The 26,320-nt window shown below is 37.4% G+C and overlaps 1 protein-coding gene across 1 annotated transcript in view; it reads left to right on the top strand.

The window, feature by feature from the left end:
* The first annotated feature begins 230 nt into the window (after positions 1 to 230).
* The window catches only part of hecw2a (HECT, C2 and WW domain containing E3 ubiquitin protein ligase 2a), a 31,348-nt gene continuing 5,258 nt past the window's right edge, over positions 231 to 26,320 (top strand). Inside the window, exons 1-25 of the mRNA XM_073845597.1 lie at positions 231 to 687; positions 3,692 to 4,446; positions 7,549 to 7,656; positions 7,911 to 8,005; positions 10,138 to 10,207; positions 10,347 to 10,516; positions 10,626 to 10,768; positions 11,486 to 11,586; positions 11,905 to 12,662; positions 13,591 to 13,909; positions 14,021 to 14,119; positions 14,315 to 14,465; positions 14,987 to 15,087; positions 15,239 to 15,363; positions 15,594 to 15,779; positions 16,034 to 16,168; positions 16,515 to 16,599; positions 16,681 to 16,777; positions 17,321 to 17,404; positions 22,760 to 22,848; positions 23,135 to 23,255; positions 24,215 to 24,328; positions 25,117 to 25,269; positions 25,364 to 25,462; positions 25,542 to 25,671. Coding sequence (XP_073701698.1) covers positions 4,140 to 4,446; positions 7,549 to 7,656; positions 7,911 to 8,005; positions 10,138 to 10,207; positions 10,347 to 10,516; positions 10,626 to 10,768; positions 11,486 to 11,586; positions 11,905 to 12,662; positions 13,591 to 13,909; positions 14,021 to 14,119; positions 14,315 to 14,465; positions 14,987 to 15,087; positions 15,239 to 15,363; positions 15,594 to 15,779; positions 16,034 to 16,168; positions 16,515 to 16,599; positions 16,681 to 16,777; positions 17,321 to 17,404; positions 22,760 to 22,848; positions 23,135 to 23,255; positions 24,215 to 24,328; positions 25,117 to 25,269; positions 25,364 to 25,462; positions 25,542 to 25,671 — 3,840 coding nt within the window. The 5' untranslated portion in view covers positions 231 to 687; positions 3,692 to 4,139. The remainder of the gene's footprint in view (positions 688 to 3,691; positions 4,447 to 7,548; positions 7,657 to 7,910; positions 8,006 to 10,137; positions 10,208 to 10,346; positions 10,517 to 10,625; positions 10,769 to 11,485; positions 11,587 to 11,904; positions 12,663 to 13,590; positions 13,910 to 14,020; positions 14,120 to 14,314; positions 14,466 to 14,986; positions 15,088 to 15,238; positions 15,364 to 15,593; positions 15,780 to 16,033; positions 16,169 to 16,514; positions 16,600 to 16,680; positions 16,778 to 17,320; positions 17,405 to 22,759; positions 22,849 to 23,134; positions 23,256 to 24,214; positions 24,329 to 25,116; positions 25,270 to 25,363; positions 25,463 to 25,541; positions 25,672 to 26,320) is intronic.

Consider the following 26,320-nt stretch of genomic DNA (forward strand, 5'->3'; position numbering starts at 1 on the left):
AATATTGTATATTTAAAACACAAATAAAATAATTAATATAGGCTATTACATCACCTCCCAGACTCCCCTAAATTGTACAACAAACTATTTATTTTCGCCTATTATAATGAGGTCTGGATTGATCAGTCCATACAAATGTGATGTGAGGCTCTAACCACAGAGGTATGTGTTATTTCTCCCAGAGCTCTTGTGCGTGCAGGACAGATGTATTCCCCAGCAGTCGCCACCCCGCCACTCTCACACAGCCTCCAGCTCCGGAGCGCCTTATAACTGCTTTATTACCACCGCTGCATGCGCTGCGGGGAGTGACATGAAGACGGACCGAACCGGGTGGTCACGTCCACAGGGAAGCCGAACGCCGTTTTCTGGTATAATTACACCAGTCGTTGAGATCAAGTATTCAGCAGCGTGAGATCAGATAGATCGCGCTGTAATCCAGGATGTTATAGCTCATCTGTCAACCTGTGCAGAAGGGGACTATCTATCCCCTCAGTCGTGATTTCTGCTTCGGGTAAGCGACATAAAATCTTGCTTCAGTGGACGAAGAGGCCGTAAATATAACGACGCCTCGCTGCCAAAAACGAATCTGAGGAAATAGGGATAAAACAGCGTTATTAACGTACGTTATTCGCCTTTGCGCCGCGGATTTTGTTCGCGTTTCCATGGACACATCACGTTGATGCGCAGGTACGCCGTTACACAATGTACTGTGTTTTGATGCATACTGTATGCAGCCCATATGTTCAATGACATGTGTTCTATGATTTAGCTGTTTTAATGCCTTATTACATTTTGGGATTGACTTAGATTTGCATATCTGTCATTTTATCGCGGAGAATCCTAATAAAGGTGCATTAGCGGGGCTGACTCAGAGCTTCAGAAATACATATGCGCTGATGAAGGGTTATGTTAATGCAGCATGCTGATTCTCTGCAGATCATGATGTGTGTGAATACATGACTAAGGGAATTCCCTGCGTTATCCGATAGCGCTGCATGCGTGTCGTGAGAAAAGCCGTCACGGCTCTGTGGAACTTGTGCGCGCGCTGGGCTTTACCTGCAGATTTATTAAAAAAAAAAAAAAAACATTTATTTGATGAATCTGTTGGATCGCACCTAGTGGCTCTAGAGAAGATCGAACTCATATTATGACGTAATACGCGCTTCTGCTGAGTAATAAAAATATTAAATATTATGTAATTATTTTATTTATGATACTGTTTGGTTTTTCGACAGCATAGACTAACGTTTACATAAATACATTAATAAATAAATAAAAACCCTGATAAATTGAAATTGGATGGTGCTACACTGCTTATAAATTCCTCCTTCCCTGCGCAAGGGAAGCGTTCATTTTGCGATTTACAGGCTACACTTCAATTAGATTATTAACAACGATAAAAGTTACATTACAAGTTAGTTAGAATGTTTTTATGCCAAATAAACCCGAATAAACTTAAGTCGCGTTCACGTGAGGAGGTAACCATAGCAACAGTAAGTTAAGGTGATCTCGATTTTTCTTTTGCAATCAAAAGAAATGCGCGGCAGGACGACAACGCGCAATGAGTTTTATTTTTTATTTTTTTTATGATGAACTTACCTCATGATTTATATATAGGCTATTCAAATAATATTCTGTTTAAAAAGTATCTTAAAAATGCAATCTAGTTTACTGTATAGTAGCTACATGTACAAAATTATGTATTAATACAAATGCCTAAGGAAATCCCTTTTAAAAATCAGCTCCCTGAAAGTCACTGCATAATTTGCATGCTGATTTTGATATCCTTATTACTGATTCTGCAGTACTCCCCCAGTCATTCCATATTCATAATGCTGCATCACATTTTCATTTAGCAGAGAGATGGATGAGATGTGAGGGAAAGCAGGAGGCGGCAGAATGATTGTTTGATACTATTTCTAACATATGAGAAACCCCTGTAGTTCACTGCCTTTTCTAGAAGGATTCCCTGCGACAGTTGCGAGAAACCACAAAGTTTGGCAAAAGGCTTAACAATTACATGCTTAGAGAGTTTCCAAAGCTTTGTTTGGAAATGGATGCTCCTTAAAAGAAAACATTTGTGACCCTGGACCACAAAACCAGTCTTAAGTAGCATGGGTATATTTGTAGCAATCAAAAATCCAAAAATCATTAGGATATTAAGTAAAGATCATGATCCATGAAGATATTTGGTAAATTTCCTACTGTAAATATATCAAAACGTAATTTTTGATTAGTAATATGCATTGCTAAGAACTTCATTTGGACAACTTTAAAGATGATTTTCTCAATATTTGGATTTTTTTGCACCCTCAGATTCCAGATTTTCAAATAGTTGTATCTCAGCCAAATATTGTCCTATCCTAACAAATCATACATCAATGGAAAGCTTATTTATTCAAAATATTTAACCTTATGACTGGATTTGTGGTCCAGGGTCACATTTATCAATCATTTAAAAGTAAAGTTAATGGATGACACCTTAAAAGCTAACTAGATGTGGCAAAGGTCAGAAAACTGGGCAGTAGCATGTAGTTGCATGCTTGTACTGTGTGTATCTGCTGTTCTAAGTGAGTTATTATAGAGAGTGTAACAGTAATGCTTCTGTGCCATTCTCTGTGCCAGCTTCCCAAGGTGCCCGTTATGTCAAGAAGCAAGACTGCAGTAACCTCCGCTAGTGCACACAGGGGTTCCTAGTGATAGCAAACACTGCGTTTGTGCATAGGTGAACAGACCTCATTTACTATTTAATGGGCTGTAAGATCAGGTGTCATCCGCATGCAAACACTGCAGAAACTCTCGGTGCTGACATCACCTCCTGTAACGCACTCATACACACATGCACGCTCGCTCAAGCATTTTTTAGACATGCAATACAATGTTGTTCTGCAGTGTAAGACTTCTAATTTAAAATGTTGCAAACAGCTAGTGCACATATTGCACGTACAATGCAGTGATCCACAGTCATAACTGTAGCACATATGTGGGGTGCTATGTAAATACTGTTTAAAATTCCTCAGTACTGGTGAATAAGTACACTACCTGTCAAAAGTTTTGAAGATTTGTAATGTTTTTTTTTTTTAAAGAGGTCTATTCTGCTCACCAAACGTTTTTTTCAGGTTTCTTTGATGAATAGAAAGTTCAGAAGAACAGCATTTATCTGAACATTTTAAATGGTTTATTATCACTTTTGGTCATTTTAAAGCATCCTTGCTCAACTGTTCTAAAAATTGATAATAATAATAATGTTTCTTGAACAGCAAATCAGCATATAAGAATAATTTCTGAAGACTGGAGTAATGATGCTGAAAATGTAACTTTGATCACATGAAGAAATTACATTTTAAAATATATTCAAATAGAAAACAGTTCTTTTAAATAGTAAAAATATTTCAGAATTGTACGATATTTGCTGTACTTCGGATTAAATAAATGCAGGCTTAGTGAGCAGAAGAGAATTCTTTAAAAAACATTAAAAATCTTACTGTTCAAAAACTTTTGACTGGTAGCGTACATTTCAAATGAATCGAGATATGTGTACTTAAGGCTTATGAAACATATCAGTGTCATATAATACCTTCCATGAAACTGTACTATAGTATTTTCTCTTTACTGACCTTTGTCTTTCTTTGTTCTTCTCTGTCTTTGTCTTTTCCCTTACCATTTCTCATATCTTTTTCATACTCCTCAGTCCTTTTCGTTAGATTCTAAAGACCCTTAGTGAAGAGATATTTGAATTAAAGTTATATTTATTTTTTTCATTGTGTACTCATAGACAGAATATGTTTACAATCTTCTCTTAGGAGCAGAGAAGGATTGTGCTAGCTGGAACCCACTGACCAATCAATGAAAATAACTGAGCTCTTTTAGATTCATTAAAGATTAATTAAATACCTTATTCTCAAACCGTTAAGGTCAATAGCCATTATCATAGCCAAGTGCTCTAGCAGACGGTTCTTCACCTGTATGTCCAGACAATTACAGGTCAGCCCAGGTCTCATACAGGATTCAGGTCAGGGTTTTCCATCGTTACGAATTTTTCCAGTCTATAGACGTGCTCCCACACAGTTGCCACCATTCGCCCCTCTCTCGCCACAGCAGTTCTCCCGTCCAGGCCCCGCTCCGGCCCGGCGTCAGGCATGGCGCCTCAGGGGCGGGAGCACCTGGCAACACGGGAGTCTGCAGGACGTAGACGAAGCCCAAATGTGCGGCACACGCTCAGCCCAGAGAACCTTCGGAGCTTAGCTGAGCGTGGTGGGGCCGAGCAGGCTGGAGTTGGACTCCTCAGAGCCAACAGCGATACAGACCTAGTCAGTTCTCAAGGGCGATCCTCACTCACAGCTTCTACTTTAGATTTCACTCTGGGACGGGGCCAGAACTTAGTCATCTCATGGGATATCAAGGAAGAGGTGGATGCCACAGACTGGATTGGCATGTACCACATAGGTAAGAATTGGTGTTATTGTGACTAGCATCTGAATTCTGAAATGGGTTTTGCTAATATGAACTAGTCTTCTAGGCAATACACCTGCTTTACCTTTTACTCACAAAAAAAAGAAAATTCAAAAGATTTGATCTAGTCATGTTGTATGAATTAAAATAGGCCTGTGTCATGTCTACTAGAAGACTCGAAATTAGGTAAATTTAACAGGTAAAAAAATCTATTGTTTATTGTCAATAGTGTAGTGATGTATAGCTGAGGTTTACATCTCCCTTTCGTGATCTGTAAAATGTTAATTATTTTACCAAAATAAGAGGGATCATACAAAATGCATGTTATTGTTCATTTAGTACTAAACTGAATAAGATATTTAACGTAAAAGATGTTTACATATAGTCCACATGAATGGACTATATGAATGACCTGAATGACCCACAGCTTTGTTTTGTTTTTTTGTTTAGTGATAGTTGTTCATGAGTCCCTTGTAAACTGCCTGCTGTTCTTCAGAAAAATCCTTCAGGTCCCACACATTCTTTAGTTTACCAGCATTTTTGTATATCCTTTTTTCCTTTCAAAATAAGAAAAATGTACACATCTTCATTGTGTTCAAAAGTTTTCACCCCCGGCTCTTAATTCATGTTTTTTTTACTTCTGGAGCATCAGTGAGTGTTTGAACCTTCTGTAATAGAGTCCCTTAGTTGTCCTCAGTGTGAAAAGATGGATCTCAAAATCATAGTCATTGTTGAAAGGGTTCAAATACACAAAAATGCTAAAAAAGTTTAGCTGTTCAGGACAAACAAAGGGACTCATGAACAACTATCACTAAACAAAAAAGCACAGCTGTGGATCATTCAGGTAACAACATAGTATCAAGTGGATGTAAACTTTTGAACGGGGACAATTTTTATAAATATAACTATTATTTTGTCTTGTGGACTATATGTAAAGACCTTTTATGTGAAATATCTTATACAGGTCAGCACTAAATAAACAATAACATGAATAACATTAACATTTTGCAGATTCTGAAAGGGGGATGTACACTTTTGACCTCAACTGTATAAAGCACAGTTCACACAGAAGTCACTTTCAAAACAAGCAGCTTTCTGTCAGTGTTGTCCAATGTGGTCAAACATATGAGAGTGACACTCAATAACCAAAATATTACAAAACAATATTGATGAAATTCCAAGAATTGATTAGTCTAGCCTGTTTTCAGTTAATGAACAGATCATTATAGCCAATAAATGACAAAAAGCTTTGTGCTTTGTTACTGTTTTGATATGAAAAAAAGTCTCGAATTTCAAATGATGTCAATGTTATTGTAATATTCAAGCAATAAATGGCATTTTGATACTGTTTAATGTGGAGCGGCAGGTCGCTGTAGCGCCTCAGTTTAAGAGAAAGCAGCAGAGGGAAGCACAACTGATCATTTCCTCTGCTTTAACCAGTTTCAGCACGAAATAAACATGAATAAACATCCGAAGGTATGTTAAAAGAAAGAGTACAACTTACTGAAATCAGTATCCTGTCTCATGTAATCTCTCAATCAGTGTTTCAACTGCGGAAAGACCTCAATATAACAACTTCTAAACAATGTCACATAATGTCAAATTTACCTCAGAAAAAATATTTGGTGATCATGAACTTGTTAGTCAGCTAGAAAAATGAACTCTGGAGAGGAGTATTTTGCTAAATATATAGACCATATAACATATTCATTTTCAGCTTTTTTGTTCTTCAGTGTTTAATATACGTTTAAATAAATCCGCCTTTTCTAAAAGTTTTTATGAAAGCCACAAATATTTCATATATTAAAAAAAAACGAATTGGAGTAGAAATATAATTATGTAATCTTAACTTCATAATAAAGACTTAATTGAGTGTAATTTAAATGTTTGTATACAAATCAGTTCATTTTAATCAATTAAAATTTGCTTGTGAATAGAAAGTCCTAATGCAGAAAGAGCTGAATCATTGAAACTTTAATTTAAGCAACCTGGTAATCACATTTATTAAAATAATAACAGATTCATTTATCCAAAGCAAATTTCAAATAAGTAATACGGCAAAGTAATTCATCCAGGAGGCAGTTACATAAGAAGATGAGTCACACAAAGTTTAAAAATTGCTTGCAAAAGTACAGCTACAACAGAGAGATGTAACTCTGGACCACAAAACCAGGCATAAGGGTCAATGTTTTGAAACTGAGATTTATACTTCACCTGAAAGCTGAATAAATAAGCTTTCCACTGATGTATGGTTTGTTAGGATAGGATATTTGGCCGATCTGGCATCTGAGGATGCAAAAAAAACAAAATACTGAGAAAATCGCTTTTGAAGTTGTCAAAATGAAGTTCTTAGCAATGCATATTACTAATCAAAAATTATGTTTTAATAAATTTACAGTAGGAAATGTACAAAATATCTTCATAGAACATGATCCTTGTTTAATATCCTAATGATTTTGGCGCAAAAACAAAATCGATAATTTTGACCCATACAGTGTGTTTTTGGCTATTGCTACAAATATACCCATGCTACTTAAGACTGGTTTTGTGGTCCAGGGTCACATATCATACGAGCAAAAGTTAAATTAAAAGCAGCAGGACTGTACCAGACATGCTGTTAAGACATGTTTACTAGATGAAGAAAGATAGATCCATTCACCCTCTCTGCCCTTCAATCCTCCTCCTTAAACACTAAGATCACAATCCTCACTGTCATGTAAAAATATGAGACCGAAGCAAAGTGATACTTCTGGGCACAAAGCCACTAACCATCGAATTGAAGGCCAGCAAAACTTTACCTGTGCAAGGGTCTTATCCCTAAGGGGCTCTAAGTTTCGACAACTAAGCAGACATTCAGTAATGGCTTCAATGTAATCTGCCCTACATTTGTTCATTAGTAGATGACTAATGCCGCGTAATGTAATTTACAGGGCCACTGTAGATTCTTTATTGCTAGTGAAATTTGTCATCATTATGGTGCGGTGTTTGGCTAATTGGGTTGATTCTGCTTTCTGTACCACCAATTCTAAAAATAAACAGGGAGGTGGCATGTACACACACAAATACAGCATGTAATTATGTATTTATTTTTTCCAGATGAGACCTGTCCATCAAATATGTGGGACTGCAAGAACCGTGGGGTTAATGGTACACAATGTGGTCAGATTTTCTGGAGGCTGGAGGCAGGCCCATACTTCCTTGAAGGTGAGTAACACCGCAGCCAGCATCTGACCTCCACCTTGATCTTATAAAATATTTAATGGACCAGGAGGTTAGACAAAAGTAGTGATACAGATTTTTGAAATTGCATTCGCCTGTTTTACATTCTTGGTTCCCAGGATTCATCTTGAAAAACTGAACATGTTAGCAGTGCTTAAGGCTATAAATATGAGATGTAATTTTCTTTTTGGTATCAAATATCATGCTGACTCTGGCACTCTTTTGGTTATCTCTTCTAGCTGAGACAAGGATCTGTTTTAAATACTACCATGGAGTAAGCGGTGCGCTGAGAGCCACAACTCCATGCATCACAGTCAAGAACCCCAGAGCCTCGGTTAGTTTGAGTGTCTGTGTGTGCAGACATTATTCTTTTAACATCATTATAGCTCACAAAACACATGGTGTGGTTAAATGCTCGGATTTTCAATGTTATTGTGTAAATCGGATGTTATAATGACAATAAATACTAAAACAGTTTCGGTGCATTCATCACACTTAATATAAATGTTCACAATATATAAACATTCAAAAGTTTGTGGTCAGAAAGATTTAAAGAGATAGTTAACCCAAAAATGACAATTCAGTCATTAATTACTCACCCTCATGTCATTCCAAACCGGTAAGATCTTTGTTTATCTGCGGAACACAAATTAAGATATATTTGATGAAGTCCGAGAGCTTTCTGACCCTGCATAGACAGCAATGCAACTGACACTTTCAAGGCCCAGAGAGGTAGTAAGGACCAGTGTTGGGGGTAATGCATTACAACTAACGTGAGTTACATAATCAGATTACTTTTTTGAAGTGACTACTGTAGTAAAGTAACGCATTATTTTTTAATTTACAAGAAAATATGAGTTACTTTTTTAAAATAAGTAACGCTAGTTACTTTGTTTTCCCATTTATTGACCAAGCCTCCTCTCCCCATGTTGAGAGAAATCAGAAGTATTGTACTACGGTACTGTAGTTCTAGACTAAGTGTGAACATTAATTCACTTGCAAAAAAACTGATTGTGTATTCATCAAAATGAATTAAAACAGTGAAATGCAAACTCAGAATATGACACAAACCTGCAATAATCAAATATCCTTTATGTATTTAAGCCTATTTTATTAACCAATGTCTTTGGTGCTGACCTTTGATGATCCAGTTCAACCCTTCTAATAATCAAAAATGACTTTAGATAAACTAACATTTGTGCTTCACTGTTTTTTTAATGCTGAAGAGTGTTGAATCTCCTTCTCCTGCGTTCTACTGTACAGACATGAATTTACTTTTCCTTCAGCCTGAGGCTCATGCTGCGTTCCAGGCAGGTTTTTGAGCCTGTAAATCACGACTTCAAACCACGACTCAAGACTTTGGTGCGTTCCAGGCAAGTCACACCAAACTGCCTGAGCGCATTTATTATTATTATATTATTATTCATTTGATTGCAACGTTATATCGTCCTAAAGTCTTCACGGGTTCACGGGTGGGAAGTCAGGGGTTTGACTGTTGTTCGGGTGCACTTTCACGAGTAGAAGGTTGGAAAAAAACAGCTAATGGGTTGCCTGGAACGTGCCATTATTCATTTCACTTTTTGATGTGAAAGGGCTTTTATATTTGCCAAAAATATAACTTAATATTAAAAACAAACAAGCAAGCCCTGCCCAGATTTAAAAAGTAACGTGAAAGTAACGCAAAAGTAACATAAAGCATTTCTTTCCATAAAAAGTAACTGCAACAAAGTTTGTAGTTAGGGCGGCGCGGGGTACCTGGGGTAAGGACAGACGAGGCAAGAGGAAAGAAGATGGAAGGAAGGCGGCATTCTGACATAGCGTCGAAGACAGACAGGGAAGAAATTGTTGAATAAAGACATTATTTTTGTTTTCTTTGTGTAGCTTCATAAAATTTAGCTTGAACCACTGTCGTCACATGGACTATTTTAAGGATATCCTTAGTACCTTTCTGGGCCTTGAACATGGTAGTTGCGTTTCTGTCTATGCAGGATCAGAAAGCTCTCAGATTTCATTAAAAAATATCTAAATTTGTGTTCCGAATTTGAACGAAGGTCTTACGAGTTTGGAACGACATGAGGGTAAGTAATTAATGACATGATTTTTATTTTTGGGTGAACTATCCCTTTAACAAAAACTGTATTGTAGCTACTGTAGCTGTCTTGTTTGCTACAGCCCAGAATATGATTGTTAAAGGTTATACAGTACATGAGGTGCTAAGTGCTAAATGGCTGTTTGACTGCATCTTCACATCTGTGTGTTTGGAGGTCAGACATTTCTCAGTTCCCATAAGTGCAGGCCATTTATCATGTTGCTGGATGGATATAGGGAACTCAGTCATATACATATGGGAGCTGCTTCCCTCCTTAAAATACTTATAATTAATTGCTGCAAGACTGTATTTATCGCTTTGTTTATTACATAAAAAAGCCAGGTGTATGTTGCCACTAATATCAGTTTGTCTTCTAGGTCGACGGTCAAGGTGAAGGACAGCAAGCTTCAGACAGCAGCCGAAAATTGGTCAGCTTTACCCTATCAGGTAAGATTTCTGTGTGTAAAAGACAGAAGGTAATGATCCAATGATGATTTATGCTCTTCAAATAACTGTCAGTGACTTCTAATGCTGGCAGATTTGTTCAAGCTGTTTTTATTACTAATTAGACTGTTGTTTGTTTTAGATATCCGGGCTCTGGGGCTGAAGAAGGGGATGTTTTTTAACCCAGACCCATATTTGAAGATGAGCATTCATCCGGGCAAAAGAAGCTGCTTTCCGACATTTTCTCATCATGGCCAAGAGAGACGATCTGGCATTACAACTAACACTACTAATCCCGTGTGGCATGGAGAGGTGATACACACACACACACAAGGACATGAAAATATAGACACATTCACGGTCAAATAAACAACTTCTGAAACAGTTCAGAACAACATTTTTTCTTTGTTTTTTCATCTAGAAACACACTTTTGTGGCTCTTATGACAGACGTCTTAGTGATTGAGGTTAAAGACAAGTTTGCTAAAAGTCGACCAATTATTAAACGCTTTCTGGGTCAACTGAACGTTCCAGTGCAGATGCTGCTGGAGAGACACGCATCAGGGTGAGCATCCTGGCAGCATCCCATCTGATCATTACCACACTATAATGTGTGATTTATGTAAACATGCATGTTTCTGAGCATAAATACTGCTGTAAGTCCCAATTTAATTGATCAGTAATTATGCTACTGTACAAAAGTTTGGGATTGGTAAGATTTTATTTTAATATTTTTGAAAGAAATCTATTACACTCACCAAGACCAAAAATGCTTTAAAACAGTAATATTATGAAATTGCAATTTTTAAAATAACGGTTTTCTGTTTTAATATATTTTAAAATGTAATGTGTTGCAAGGATGCATTAAATTGATTAAAAGTCACAAGGACATTTGTATAATGTTACAAAACATTTCTTTTTCAAATATATGCTGCTCTTTTGAACTATTCCTATTCATTAAAGAATATCAGCAAAAATGGTTTCCACAAAAATTTTAAACAATACACATTGATAACAATAAGAAATGTTTTTGAGCACCAAATCATCATATTAGAATAATTTCTGAAAGATCATGTGACACTGAAGACTGAAATAATGACTGCTGAAAGTTGCTTTACTATCATAAGAATAAATTATGTTTTAAAATCTATAAAATACAAAGTGGTTATTTTAAATTGTAACCATTTTTCACTATATCACTGTTTTACTGTATTTTGTACTTTACAACTGTTTTTTTATGTGTGTAAATAAATATATGTGTTTATATTATAATGTGCTTTAGGAACCAATCACTGAGCTTCTCTCTATGTCGTCGTTTGCCCACTGATCATGTGAGCGGTCAAATGCACTTTAAAGTGGATGTCACATCTATGGGCCAAGATGGTAAGATCACATCCACATTTACGCTGACATACGGACAGATTTTACTAAACAGAACAAATTAGCGTTAGGTTCATTTTAATACTCTCCTCCCATAAATTTTGCGTCTGAAAGGGAAACTCCTACAAATGTGTATTCAATAAGGCCAGATGCAAAAATCCTTGCCTTTTCAGCGCTAATTCTTCACTGCACGTCTTTAGTATATCCTGACAGTATTTTTAATGGCAAAAGATGGTTTGCGCTAGCGCAAGCTGTTAGTAAATCTGGCCCTAAGCTGTTGATTTTCAAAGGCTTTGACATAATTTTACTCACTTCTCATAGATATTTCCCCTGAGACAATTCTGGGGGCAGCAGCCTTCAATGGAGCTCCTGGAACCCCTTCAGATGATGAAGAGCTGCCCCATCCTCTTCCTGCCGCATCAGCAGGACCTTCCCCCACAGGCTCCCTGGGTTCCCACAGAAATGGGGAAGGGAGCAGCATTCCCTCCCCAGACACAGAGATGTATGGTACCACCCTGGACGATGAAGCCCCTTCTTCTCCTGACCCGCTCCAGTGTTCTTTCAGTGAGCAGCTTGATGCCATTGATGCCCCCAAAGGACCAGGAGATAGGCCCTTTGGGGCAGCTTCTCCCAAACTACGATCCAGCTTTCCAACACATACGCGCCTCAGCTCTATGTTGCATATTGACTCGGATGAAGATGAGGAGAGGTCCACTGCTACGGAGGCTACACCGCCAACATTTAACGGTGCTTCAAGGACTCAAAACACACCCCCACAACCACCAATTACAGAGCCCATGTTTGAAGGAACTGAAGAGGAACCTTCAGAAGAGGCTGGTCTGGAGTCTGAAGTAGAGACTCTGAATATAGGAACAGAGGTGGCTCGTGAGCCAGAGGTTGTGCCGAGTTCAGTGGCCCCTCAGGTGGAAACCGCCAGTCTGATAGAGAGGCAAGAGGGGGAGGAAGTCGAGGCAGAGGAGGAGGAAGAGGGGCTGGCACCCAGTGAGGAGCTGGCTACTGAAGTTGATATCTCTTCAATGGCATCTGACTGCTGCCCAGGCCTTGTGTCTGCATCTCAGGTCAGTTGCAGGTTTACTGAAATAAAACTTCTTAGTTTAAGTGGGTCAGTGATAGATAAGAGTGTCCACAATCTTTTAAAACAGTGTTGTTAGTAATAGGACTTTAATGGCTTATTATAACATAAATTATGTCTCTTACTCATGATTTACCTTATTTTAAAAATCCACATTATTTTGTACATATTTTACACTGTGGGAGGCAGCATTATTTCGATGATGTGAAATGGTTGCATTTGGTGAGCTACAGTTGCTATCTTTTGCTATTTTTACTGTAACACAACTCTGAAAATAAAATACTGATACGATGACCACAGCAACTAAAAGAGCTTATAGGTGGCGAAGGATATAAGAATATAGGCCAAAATGCCGTACCATCGATTTTTTCCCCACAAGGAGTCTAAATGCCCCTTGATATCAAGTGAAATCCATGCTCAGAAACTCCTTCAGTGCCTGTGGCATCATGACATGTTTACATCCTGCTAGGATGGCATCTAGCATTTCTTGTCTCTGCCATTTGTTAGCTCTTTCAGTAAATGTGGTTGACTAAAAGCCTGAAAGGCATCAGGGCTGAAGTGGAGAGAACAAAAATGCAGGTCTTTAGGATGTTTTATTTATCCACAGGCATCTTCCCACACTTTTCTCCTCTTCTTATTGCTGGGAAACCAGTGAACACTTACATCGCTTCTCTTGTTGCCCTTCAACTAAAAATTACAACCAAAAGCCACACAATGTGGCATCATATCAGTATTTTATTTCCTGAGTTGTGTATTCTGAGTTGTGTTGGAGTAAAAATAGCAACAGGTAGCATTTCAATGTACTTTTTGATTGAATTAATAGGTAGACCCTTCCACTAGACCTGTAATGTTTGATGCCAATAAATACAAAGAGAGGGGAAGGTAATCGTTCTCTATGAACTTGATCTTGACAGGAAGCTGAACAGGGGGCAGAGGCAGCCATTGACCCAGGGGGAGAAGATCTTTCAGATGATCCACCCACAACTTATGAGGTTGTTGAAGAAACCATTCCAACCACTGAGCCAGTGAGGGATGCTCCAAAACCAGAGCCAACAGCCAATGAGGAAGAGGAATGTGAAGATGTGACAGAGGACACAATGTCCAGAAGATGGAGCCTGGAGGCAACAGCCGGTGTGTCACAGGAGGATGAAGAAGAGGAGGAGTTAATGCCATCGGTAGATGGAGAATCGGTGGATTCTGAGACCTTCGTTACTGAGACAGAATCAGAATTAGGTATTCACAGAGCTGGCCTTCGCTTGGCAATCCATCTTAAGATGGAAAGAGAATCAAATATTAGTTTTGACTTTAGAAATACATCCTAATGCTCTATGTAAAATATTGCAGGTGTCCCTCAGGTCAACGGAGACCAACGTGTTCATTCTCTGCCGTCTGTTAGACAAGACATCCACCGATACCAGCGTGTGGACGAGCCCTTACCTCCCAGTGAGTGTGTGTATGTGTTTCTGTACGTCTGCATGTGCTTCCATGTCGTTTATGTGTGTGAAAATACTTTGCTTATGTGTTTATGTGTTTGTTTGTTAAGACAGTTTTGCCAAATTACTAATTTTGACTTGATAACTTAATCAGGTACCATCACACTCTACTCTCCATTCACATTTCCCAACTTTCTTTCCTCAGACTGGGAGGCTCGTATTGACAGTCATGGCCGTATCTTCTTTGTGGATCATGTGAACCGCACCACCACATGGCAGAGACCCACTGGCCCACCTGCTCCTCAGGGTCTGACCCGCTCCAGCTCCATACTGCAGATGGAGCAACTAAACCGCAGGTTAGAATTTTTATTGACAGGAATTCATTTATATTTTTCACATTTCGTTCATTTTTACATTTTATTTTAATTGCGACATACGTAATACTTGTTTAATTATACAGGGGCATTTTTTGCCCCCTTGTCTTGAATTTGTGGGGCATTTATGTTCAAATTGGTGGCATTTTTGCCACAAGTCTTTGTTCATTTCTGACCCTGATTCACATTTACCAATTTACTTACCAATCTGGAATTTCACAAGTGGGACATGTGAAGTGAAACATTTCCCAGCATAGATCTCACATCGAATTCAAGCTTTTTAAACTGATAAGACTTGAATTTGATACTTTGTAAAAATACTTGCAGTAACTCAGTAATACTGAAAGTGGAAGTTGAATTTTTATAACTTTTTGTCCACCAAAATAATAGCTGAAACTCTGAAAATAAACAAACAAAAAGCATCCAGTAAAAATGAATGGAATAAAAAAAATTATACTTGGAGTTTCATTCATTTCTGATTTTGTGTATTGTCTCTCTGGCAGGTATCAGAGTATTCATAGAACAATGACCAGTGAAAGGTCTGAGGAGCAAAGAGTGGAAGATCCTCCTTCTGAAGAGACAGACATGCCTCAATCTGTTAGTGGTAAGCTGTCAATCAAAGAGAGAACTACAGGTGATAGAGTTTGGGAAAGTAAATGACCAATATGCTGAGATAAATGTAAGATAGCATAGTCTGGTTGGAAAAAGAGGTTTCTGTTCAGTCTGTGCTTGTTGATTTTTCTGTTCACGTGTAGAATACCGGAGGGATGGCTTAACGGGTCAAGCCAGCTCCCGTTCTCGTCTGGCTTTGCTGCTTCAGTCTCCTGGTGCAAAGTTCCTCTCCAGTCCAGACTTCTTCTCTGTTCTACATTCTAATCCTGTGAGCTAAAGCACAGAGAGACACAGATATCAGTGCTAAACTAAGTCAATGATAATGTATAGCTGGCACTGTTACAAAACTGTAGAGCACTGCACATAACATGTGGGGAAAAAACAAGAGAACATGGCCACAAATTAAAAATCGACTCTACTGACCAGTCATAAACAAATGTTAAGAAAGCTGTGCAATGGTTTCCTGATATAATTTTTTTTATTTTCGTTTTCTTTCAGAGTGCCTATCGCATGTTCACAAGTAACACATGTCTAAAGCACATGATCAGTAAAGTTAGACGGGATGTCCAACACTTCGAGCGGTACCAGCACAACCGGGACCTAGTCAACTTCCTCAATCTGTTCTCCAACAAACAGCTGGAGCTGCCAAGGGGCTGGGAGATGAAACACGACCACACTGGGAAGGTGTGTGTTTGCATTTTCTCTGCTTTGGGAATTGTGCACCTGTTCTTTCTTAGGGGCCTCATATAGACTTGCATATGAGGAGTCATAACGGCACAAACTGTACAGATAGAAACTGAAAGCTGAGTTTAGGATGTTCATGTAGGCCCATCTGGTTTTCATCTTAATGCCTTAATTAGTGTCTCTGACAGGAACAATGAACAGATGCTTGTCTTTGTTCTTTGCTCACACTTTCTCTCTGTGTTTTTGCACCACAGTCCTTCTTTGTGGATCATAACTGTCGTGCCACAACATTTATTGACCCAAGGCTACCCTTACAGAACTCCCGGTCCAGCGGCTTGCTGGCTCACCGACAGCACCTGTCCCGTCAGCGCAGCCACAGTGCAGGAGAGGTTAGAACTGTAGCTCTGTATAGTGTACAGATTTCAGCTATACACTGTGACTGTGCCCAACTAAATTCACTGCCAAAAGTTTTTGAACGGTAGAGTATTAAACTATTAATCAAAAGAACATACTGTCCTTTTGTCAGTTGCTTGGTTGCTATTTCTGCCACTTCATATTAGTTGTCCTTGCCCACAGTGAAAATCTCATTGCTCCTGGACATTGCTCCAGCACATAAAAACTTAATGTGCTGTCTCGTTTGCTAGTTTGTCTAACAATAATACTAAATTAATTGCTTGTATCTAAAAAATGTAAATGGGGCATTGTCACTGAATTTGTCAGTCTCTTATGTTTCAGGTAGCGGATGACTCTCGCTCTCCGAGTCCTCCTGTCCAGGGCCGGTCATCAAGAAACAGTCAGTATCAAGACTTGGTGCCTGTTGGTGAGTGTGCACTCACATGTTTACAAAGTGTGACATATCATCACATGTGTGCAGTCACTTTACACATATATGTTTTTGCAGCTTATAATGAGAAGATCGTCGCCTTTCTGCGACAACCCAACATTTTTGAGATTCTGCAAGAGAGACAGCCAGAGCTTGTGAGAAACCACTCCCTTAGGTACATTTTTCAAACTGTACATTTAAAGGGATAGTTGACACAAAAATGAAAATTCTGTCAATAATTACTCACCCTCATGTCCTTCCAAACCCGTAAGACCTTAGTTCATCTTTGGAGCACAAATTATGATATTTTTGATGAAATATCAGAGCTACAACTACAATATGAGAGCTACAACTACAATATTCAAGGCCCGGAAAGGTAGTAAGGACATTGTTAAAATAGTCCATGTGACATCAGTGGTTCAACTGTGCGCAAAGAAAACAAAAATACATGTTACATGGACTATTTTATCAAAATCCTTACTTCCTTTCTGCATCTGGAATGTGGTAATTACGTTGCTGTCTATACAGCATCAGAAACCTCTCTGATTTCATCAAAAATACCTTAATTTGTGTTTCAAAGATAAACAAAGGCCTTACAGGTTTGGAACGACATGAGGTTCAGAATTTTTATTTTTGGCCGAACTATTCCTACAGTTTTCATGCTGTAATAGCTGAATGCTAAAATATGTTTCATGTTTTTTTTTTGGTTGTGTTTCAGAGAGAAGGTTCAGTTTATTCGCAGTGAGGGACCAACTGGGTTGGCCCGTTTGTCCAGTGATGCAGACCTAGTTATGTTGCTCAGGTTAGTGTCCGTGGCTTTTGCATAATATTTAATTCCAGCTAACCATGAGCCTGCCTGTTTCCCTTTGCTTGAGATACGCATGCATTAGTTGACTGTGTATGTGCTGTACACTGCTATTCAAAGGTTCTGTGTCAGTGAGTTTTTTATTTTTTGACATTTATTTAACAACAATACATTAAATTGATCAGAAGTGACAGTCAGGACATTTACAATGTTACGATTTGTATGACAATATATGAGAGTTTCCACAAAAATATTAAAGGATTAGTTCACTTCCAGAATAAAAATGTCCTGGTAATGTCACACACTGGTCAAGGAGGCAGACAGGGAGATTAAAAAAACTTGGTATTTATTTCACACAACAGAAGAGAGCTTCCAGCTAAGGTTTTTGAGGAAAACATTCCAGGATTTTTCTCCATATAGTGGACTTCAATGGGATTCAATGGGTTGAAGGTCCAAATTGCAGTTTCAGTGCTGCTTCAAAGGGCTCTAAACAAAGTGAACATGCAAAGAAAGTCAAACGCCCTTTACAAAGAAAGGTAAAAGTGCCCTACACTACCTTTTTTACCAAAAGTACACAGATGAAGAACTAACTGCATGGACCTTTCCAACATGATTACATAATGCGTAAAGTGTAAAGTCATGGACGCAGAGTTTGTGACAAGCATGGACACAGAGCAAGACGAGCATTTGTGGTTAAAAAATATATACATTTGTATATATTTAGTTTTTTTTTTTTTTTAGAAAACGAGCGATCGTTATGCTAGATAAGACCCTTATTCCTCGGCTGGGATCATGTAGAGCCCTTTGAAGCTGCATTGAAACTGCAGTTTGGATCTTTAGCGTCCACTATATGGAGAAAAATTCTGGAATGTTTTTCTCAAAAACCTTAATTTCTGTTCGACTGAAAAAAGGAAGACATTAACATTTTAGATGACATGGGGGTTAGTAAGGTATCAGGAAATTTTTATTCGGGAAGTGAACTAATTCTGTAAGCACCACCACTACTTTGATAATAAATAATGGTGATGATAATAATAAAAAAAAATGTTCCTTGAGCATCATCAGCATATTAGAATGGTTTCTGTATGATCATGTGACACTGAAGACTGGAGTAATGGCAGCTGAAAATTCAGATTTGCCATCACAGGATTAAATTACATTTTAAAATATATTAAAATAGTACATAGTTATTAGAAATTGCAACAATATTTCATGATAATACTGTTGGTATTGTATTTTTGATCAAATAAATGCAGGTGAGAATACGAGACTTTAATAAAAACATTAAAAAAGTCGGTAACACTTTAGAATAATGGGCCGTTGTTAACAAGTAACTATGCAGGAAGTAATAGGTAGTTCTACATTAACACTTAATTTAATACTATTAACTAATAGAAAAGCAAGATTAACTAAGCAGTAGGTAAATGCTAATTTTGGACAAAGGTAGTCCCTTATTAGGTATTTGATAATTACTAAAGAAAAAATTGTCATTGAGAACTACTTGTGAACTGTGACCAATTCATAAAGAATAACTAATTAACTATCACAACAGTAAGATTTATAAAATCAACAATTAGGTTATTTGTGCAAACTAATTTATGAAAACCACCACCATCACCGGCTGAAATTGTGACTCTTACCAAAATATGACTGGATGTGTTCTCTGTTCATTTCAAACAAACATATAATATAATTTCTTTAATTAGGATGTAATGCCAGCAATGATTTGATGCTCATGATTGGATTATTTCACTATTATGAGCTGCATTTAGTTCAATGTTTTTTTTTTAGTATTAGTATTTATAGTATTCTGGGGCAGGCTTCTCTTTAGTGTGATAGTAAATAATTATGTTCTTTTACTTCCGTAATGAAGACATTAACTGCATTTATTTTGTAAAGTACAAAAACATTTTTCACAGTACAATGTCTGAATATCACTAGTGCTTCAGTGCAAGTTTACTGTAAATTACTTGTAAAATCCATCTTAACCCCTCAATAATAACTCAAGTGTTACCTTGTCAGTCTGCATGAACTACTAGTGTGTTCTGGCCCATTATTTTAAAGTGAAAAACATGTTAACCCCTCAATAATAACTCAAGTGTTACCTTGTCAGTCTGCATGAACTACTAGTGTGTTCTGGCCCATTATTTTAAAGTGAAAAACATGTTAACCCCTCAATAATAACTCAAGTGTTACCTTGTCAGTCTGCATGAACTACTAGTGTGATCTGGCCCATTATTTTAAAGTGAAAAACATGTTAACCCCTCAATAATAACTCAAGTGTTACCTTGTCAGTCAGCATGAACTACTAGTGTGATCTGGCCCATTATTTTAAAGTGAAAAACATCTTAACCCTTCACTAATAACTTAAGTGTTACCTTGCTTGTGGCTAGGTATATTTACTGTGCCAAATTTATTTTAAGAGTTTAATTTTACTTTAATTTTAAAATGTCCCCCAAACATAATACCACCAAACATAAACCTACCAATTTTATAGCAAATACGCAAATTTATCATTTCATTAATAAGCGATTTAGATAGCCCCCTTAACCTACCCCCAAACCTAAACCATTTTACAGTAAATATGCATTTTTTCATTATATTAATAAGTGATTTAAAATGTAATATATAAAACGTAACGTTAACTGACCAAAATATGCAGGAAAATTCTCATTTTGATAACAATATAGCATAAAAAAAAATGTATACTCACTAATCACACTCCTACCTCTAAACCTAACGTTAACCATAACTCTCTCTGTACAGTAATAAAGAAAAACATGAAAGATGGAAACGTGCAATCGCAATCATTTATTCATTGCAAAAATGTCAACAGCCGTACCAAAAAGTAATCCAAATGACTGTGTTTGCAGCTGCAGTCGTCTCTGGCGGAATACAGACAGTAGGTTTCTTTGAGGTACAGAGTAGGATTTAGGTTGCTGATGGCTGAAAATATTATCCATATCCTGATCCTCTCCGTGATGGCGCCTGCGCATCGTTCAAACAAATCTCACCAGAAACACGGCATGTCGTAATCTGTAGCGAATGCTGGCAAGAGCCAATGAACGTTCGATTTTCCTGCCGTAAAGCCTGTAGTTTCCTGGTGCGTTTGTATTTGAATTGTTAAATGCACTCAAAGAACTTATGATGCACTGCAGCGCGGGGGTTTATTGCTGTTGCTGCTGGAGTCGCTGCTCGGGATGGAGATGTAATGATCGTCATATAAAGGCTTGAATTTGGGTCTGTTCCTCGCAATCGTATGAATTCTGAAGATCTGGATTACAGCGTACAAATAAAATTGTTTGATTTTATGATTATGATGCGTGTTCGGTGCATTTTATGGTTGTATTGTTAGTCACAGCATGTCGGAGAAAACGCCTTTTGTGTCCCACCACGGCAAACGAAGCTAATATTACATGAATGGTTAAACGATTGCAGAAATGTCATTTATTTTAATGGTTTAAAGTGTAGTCTTGTTTAACATTTTGTAGACCTTAAAATGCTAAAAATACTAAGTATTTGTACGTTTAGATGCTGTAAATACGTCAGTATTGTATGTTTTAGTGTCTGGAAAAACGTATAAGTAAATGTACGTTTTGGAGAACCACATTTTATGTAAATACATACGAATTATCATGAGATCACGTTGCATATAGACATGTTGGTGAGGGGTTAAGATGTTTTTCACTTTAAAATAATGGGCCAGATCACACTAGTAGTTCATGCGGACTTACAAGGTAACACTTGAGTTATTATTGAGGGGTTAACATGTTTTTCACTTTAAAATAATGGGCCAGATCACACTAGTAGTTCATGCGGACTTGCAAGGTAACACTTGAGTTATTAGTGAAGGGTTAAGATGTTGTTGTCACAAGGAGAGTCAGAGACGTGCGGATCCATTTGCAGCATTTATTGAGAATAGTCAACAGGCAGGAATAATCACCAGGAAAACAGGAACAACGTAGGAAATCCAGGAAACAGTTCGATACACAGGCAATGGTCGCAATGGCAGGTAGCAGGAATCGTCAACGGGGTACACAGTCCAGAGTCATACACAGAGAAACCAACACAAGGGAAAACGCTCGGAATTACGACCATAGGGAACGGTAAGACTTCGCAGAGTGGCTGTGTGTGTGAGAGGCTTAAATGCAGACAGTGTGATGAGGTGCAGCTGTGAGCAGTAATCAGTAAAGTGAGAGCAGGTGAATGCAGTGATTAGAGCAGTGGCTTGTGGGGAATGAAGTCCATGAAGTGTGGTGCAAGAGTACATGACAGGATAGACCAGATACATGACAGTTTTTCACTTTAAAATAATGGGCCAGATCACACTAGTAGTTCATGCGGACTTACAAGGTAACATTTGAGTTATTAGTGAAGGATTAAGATGTTTTTCACTTTAAAATAATGGGCCAGATCACAGTAGTAGTTCATGTGGACTGACAAGGTAACACTTGAGTTATTATTGAGGGGTTAAGATGGATTTTGCAAGTAATTTACAATAAACAGTTTTTATCATATTTTATATGACATACTGTACAGCCATGCATTTCTTTGAAGCACCATACTGATATTCTAACAGACATTGTAATGTGGAAAATGTTGTGTTTGTGCTTAACAAAATAAATGCAGTTAATGTCTTCATTATGGAAGTAAAATAACATATTTACTATCACACTAAAGAGAAGCCTGCCCCAGAATACTTAAAAAACAACAACAACAACAACATTGAACTAAATACAGCTCACAATAGTGAAATAATCCAATCACGAGAATCCAATCATTGATGGCATTACATCCTAATTAAATAAATTATATGTTTGTTTGAAATGAACAGAGAACACATCCATTCATATTTTGGTCAGAGTCACAATTCCGGTGATGATGGTGGTTTTCATAAATTAGTTTGCACAAAGAACCTAATTGTTGATTTTATAAATGTTACTGTTGTGATAATTAATTAGTTATTCTTTATGAATTGGTCACAGTTCACAAGTAGTTCTCAATGACAATTTTTTCTTTAGTAATTATCAAATACCTAATAAGGGACTACCTTTGTCCAAAATTAGCATTTACCTACTGCTTAGTTAATCTTGCTTTTCTATTAGTTAATAGTATTAAGTTAAGTGTTAATGTAGAACTACCTATTACTTCCTGCATAGTTACTTGTTAACAACGGCCCATTATTCTAAAGTGTTACCAAAAAGTCTTTTATATTTTAAATAGACTCAAAACTTTTGAATAGTAGTGTATATGTTAAAAAACGCTGTGTACATATTTTATGATGGCCTGACTTTGTACACTTAGTTCAGGTTAGAATACACACACCTGTTACCTGGCCCTCTCTCCTTGCAGCCTGTTTGAAGAGGAAGTGATGTCTTATGTGCCGCCCAATGCCTTACTGCTCTCCAGCTACTCTCATGCCTCCCCACAGAGCTCCCCTGGTGAGACGTCACATGACCCAGACTCACATCTTAACAAATAATTCCCTGATTTCCCCCTTTTTCCTGCCTTGTATCCTCCATTACAAGACTAAATAATGAGCTAATGTATGTGGAAGACCCTGTGGACTAATCTGTACGTTTACCTGATCACGCATGTGTTTAAAATTATTTTGACTGTGATATGTTTGCAAAACTGATAGAAGAGCCTTGCATTGTGGATGGATTTGCCAAGGTAGGTTTCAGCCCAGTTGTTCTTCCAGATATTCACATCTTCTCTTGCTCACAGGAACTCCACGAGCCAATGCTCGAGCCCCTGCACCCTACAAGCGGGATTTTGAGGCCAAACTAAGAAACTTTTACCGCAAAATGGAAACCAAGGGCTACGGACAGGGGCCGGGAAAAGTGAAGTGAGTTCCATCTTCAAAAATATTTGATTATTCTCCATTAACAACAAGCTGTCTACCAGTTTGGTGGTTCGTTCATAGAAATCCTGTCTAATAGATGATAGATAAATTGATCATGTCCATTTGTTTTCAACTTTAGTTTTCATTTCTACCGAGAAATTGGCGTTGTAGACATTAAAGAACTTCCGTGATGTGGAAAACATGGACAGAAACATGAAATTCAGTTAGAAAAACTGAATTTACTGTAGAATGTCATGGAATTTGTCAAATTTTGGATGAATAAATCAAAAGTAGGTCAGTACACTTAAATCGAAACACGATATAGACTAGTTTCTGTGAATATTAAGCTGCTAAAATACAATTTAGCCACAGCAGCCTCAGACTGACAGAAATATTTCTTATGTAATTATAGTACTACTAATAATAAAATTAATAAAACATTATTTTTAAAGAATGTTTATCAGAATTTATTTACCAGAAATATGTAACACACAGTATTTCTATAAAAATAAAAAATATAAAAAATAATACATTACTTTTTTATGCTTTTGCTTATTACAATTTAATGAAACCATTCAAATGGAATCCAAAAATTAATGGAAAACACATAATTAAAAAAAAAGGATTTCATAGGCCTTATATTTCATTTTTGTTTAACTTTTAATTAATCACTGCTAAATCGTGTACGTTTAATGATTTCAATCAATTAGACATGCTTTTTGATTGATATTTTTGTTTAACCATTAAAACAGTGTGTAGAAAAATGAAAACGAAAAAAAAAAACCTGAATTTGTGAAAATACAAAATGGATTCCATAGAGCCCTAGTTCTAGATCTTTAGACAAAACAACATGGTGCATCAAGGTAGACTGTCAGTACCAGTTTTGATATGGTTACATTCTTCCGTCCTTCACAAGATTCTCTGGTTTATTGTGTCCTGATGTGGTTTCCTTACCTTTCTAGGTTAATAATTAGAAGAGATCACCTGCTGGAGGATGCTTTTAACCAGATCATGTGTTATTCTCGCAAAGACCTCCAAAGGAGCAGGCTTTACGTCAGCTTTGTTGGAGAAGAAGGGTTGGTATACATCATCTCCGTGCTTATTACTTTGACCTGTATAATATTTGAGATTATGTAAGTGATGTTTCTCCCAAAAATGGAAATTCTGTCATTAATTACTCACCCATGTCGTTCCAAACCTGTAAGACCTTCGTTCATCTTCAGAACAGAAATAAAGATATATCTGATGAAATCCGAGAGCTTTCTCTGCAAATCACATCTTGGTATTATTATATATACAGTACAGACCAAAAGTTTGGACACACCTTTGAACCAAAGTTTTCTTTATTTTCATGACTATGAAAATTGTAGATTCACACTGAAGGCATCAAAACTATGAATTAACACATGTGGAAGGATATACATAACAAAAAAGTGTGAAACAACTGAAAATATGTCATATTCTAGGTTCTTCAAAGTAGCCACCTTTTGCTTTGATTACTGCTTTGCACACTTTATGGCATTCTCTTGATGAGCTTCAAGAGGTAGTCACCTGAAATGGTTTTCATGTCACAGGTGTGCCCTGTCAGGTTTAATAAGTGGGATTTCTTGCCTTATAAATGGGGTTGGGACCATCAGTTGTGTTGTGCAGAAGTATATATAGTATATATATATAGAATTAAATATTTTATAGAATTAAATATAATTCTACATGTGTTAATTCATAGTTTTGATGCCTTCAGTGTGAATCTACAATTTTCATAGTCATGAAAATAAAGAAAACTCTTTGAATGAGAAGGTGTGTCCAAACTTTTGGTCTGTACTGTATATATATTTGTGTATTGTGTTTGTCTGTTTTTCTTCAGGCTGGACTATAGTGGTCCGTCCAGAGAGTTCTTCTTCCTGGTCTCCCGTGAGCTCTTTAACCCATACTATGGACTATTTGAATACTCAGCTAATGACACTTACACTGTGCAGATCAGCCCCATGTCAGCCTTTGTGGACAACCATCATGAGTGGTAACCAACCGTCAAATGGATGAATTGATTATTTAATTATTTACAGTTAAACCCAAAGGATTTTTTTTTTATGAACTAATCTCATCTTGTTTAGGTTTCGGTTCAGCGGACGCATCCTGGGGCTTGCTCTAATTCATCAATACCTGTTGGATGCATTCTTCACCCGACCCTTCTACAAAGGCCTTCTTCGCATGTGAGTCTTCACTTTGAGCACTTGTGGATGTAAAATCTATGACTTTAATACGTAATTTATAATATATATCTCGTTGCAGTCCATGTGATTTGAGTGATCTAGAGTTTCTGGATGAGGAGTTCCATCAGAGTCTCCAGTGGATGAAGGACAATGATATTGAGGATATGCTAGACCTCACCTTTACTGTCAATGAGGAGGTGTTTGGACAGGTACTAATGTCTTATGGGTGTGTGTTTGTGTGTGTTTGGCTGATAGCATTAGTAAATTTAAAGGACTAATCTAGGATTTAGCTGAACTTTCAATATTTGATGGTAAATATTTGAACACTATTTAAAATTTAGAATAGCTCTAAACCCTCTCAAAAGGGTGGCTGAATGTCTGAAGCATATGGTACGCAAAATTGAAAACACAGCAGGAGTTTCGAAGTCATCGTTAGATTGAATTCTACAGTATTTATGAAAGATGTGTGTTTCACATTCTTTAACGTTCCGCCTGGATGCCAAACCCCCTCATGGAAGAAGAAAGCCATTGTGTTTACAACTGTGACAATGAGGGCTTATCAGGAAAGGCTGTTTTTTTTTTAAGTATGTGAAATATTTAAAGTACACACTGGTCTGTTATTGTGTATAGATTTCTACACCCCTTAACATGAAACAGTACAAAACAAAAACAAGATTGGTTGCTTTACCTGTCAGTCATATGGCCTCTTGAGCAGTCCTTGGCCATTTAAAGCGGCCAAGGATCCTTCTGCCATCAGTCTGAAGGTCTGGCTACATAAGACTAGCGACACCCTAGCAACCACTCAAAACAATTGACCCTAAGCAAAAACCCACTCTCCTTAGTTTCTGTTGCTGTGTC

The sequence above is a fragment of the Garra rufa genome, chromosome 8 (genome assembly GCF_049309525.1).
Source record: "Garra rufa chromosome 8, GarRuf1.0, whole genome shotgun sequence".
NCBI lineage: Eukaryota > Metazoa > Chordata > Actinopteri > Cypriniformes > Cyprinidae > Garra > Garra rufa.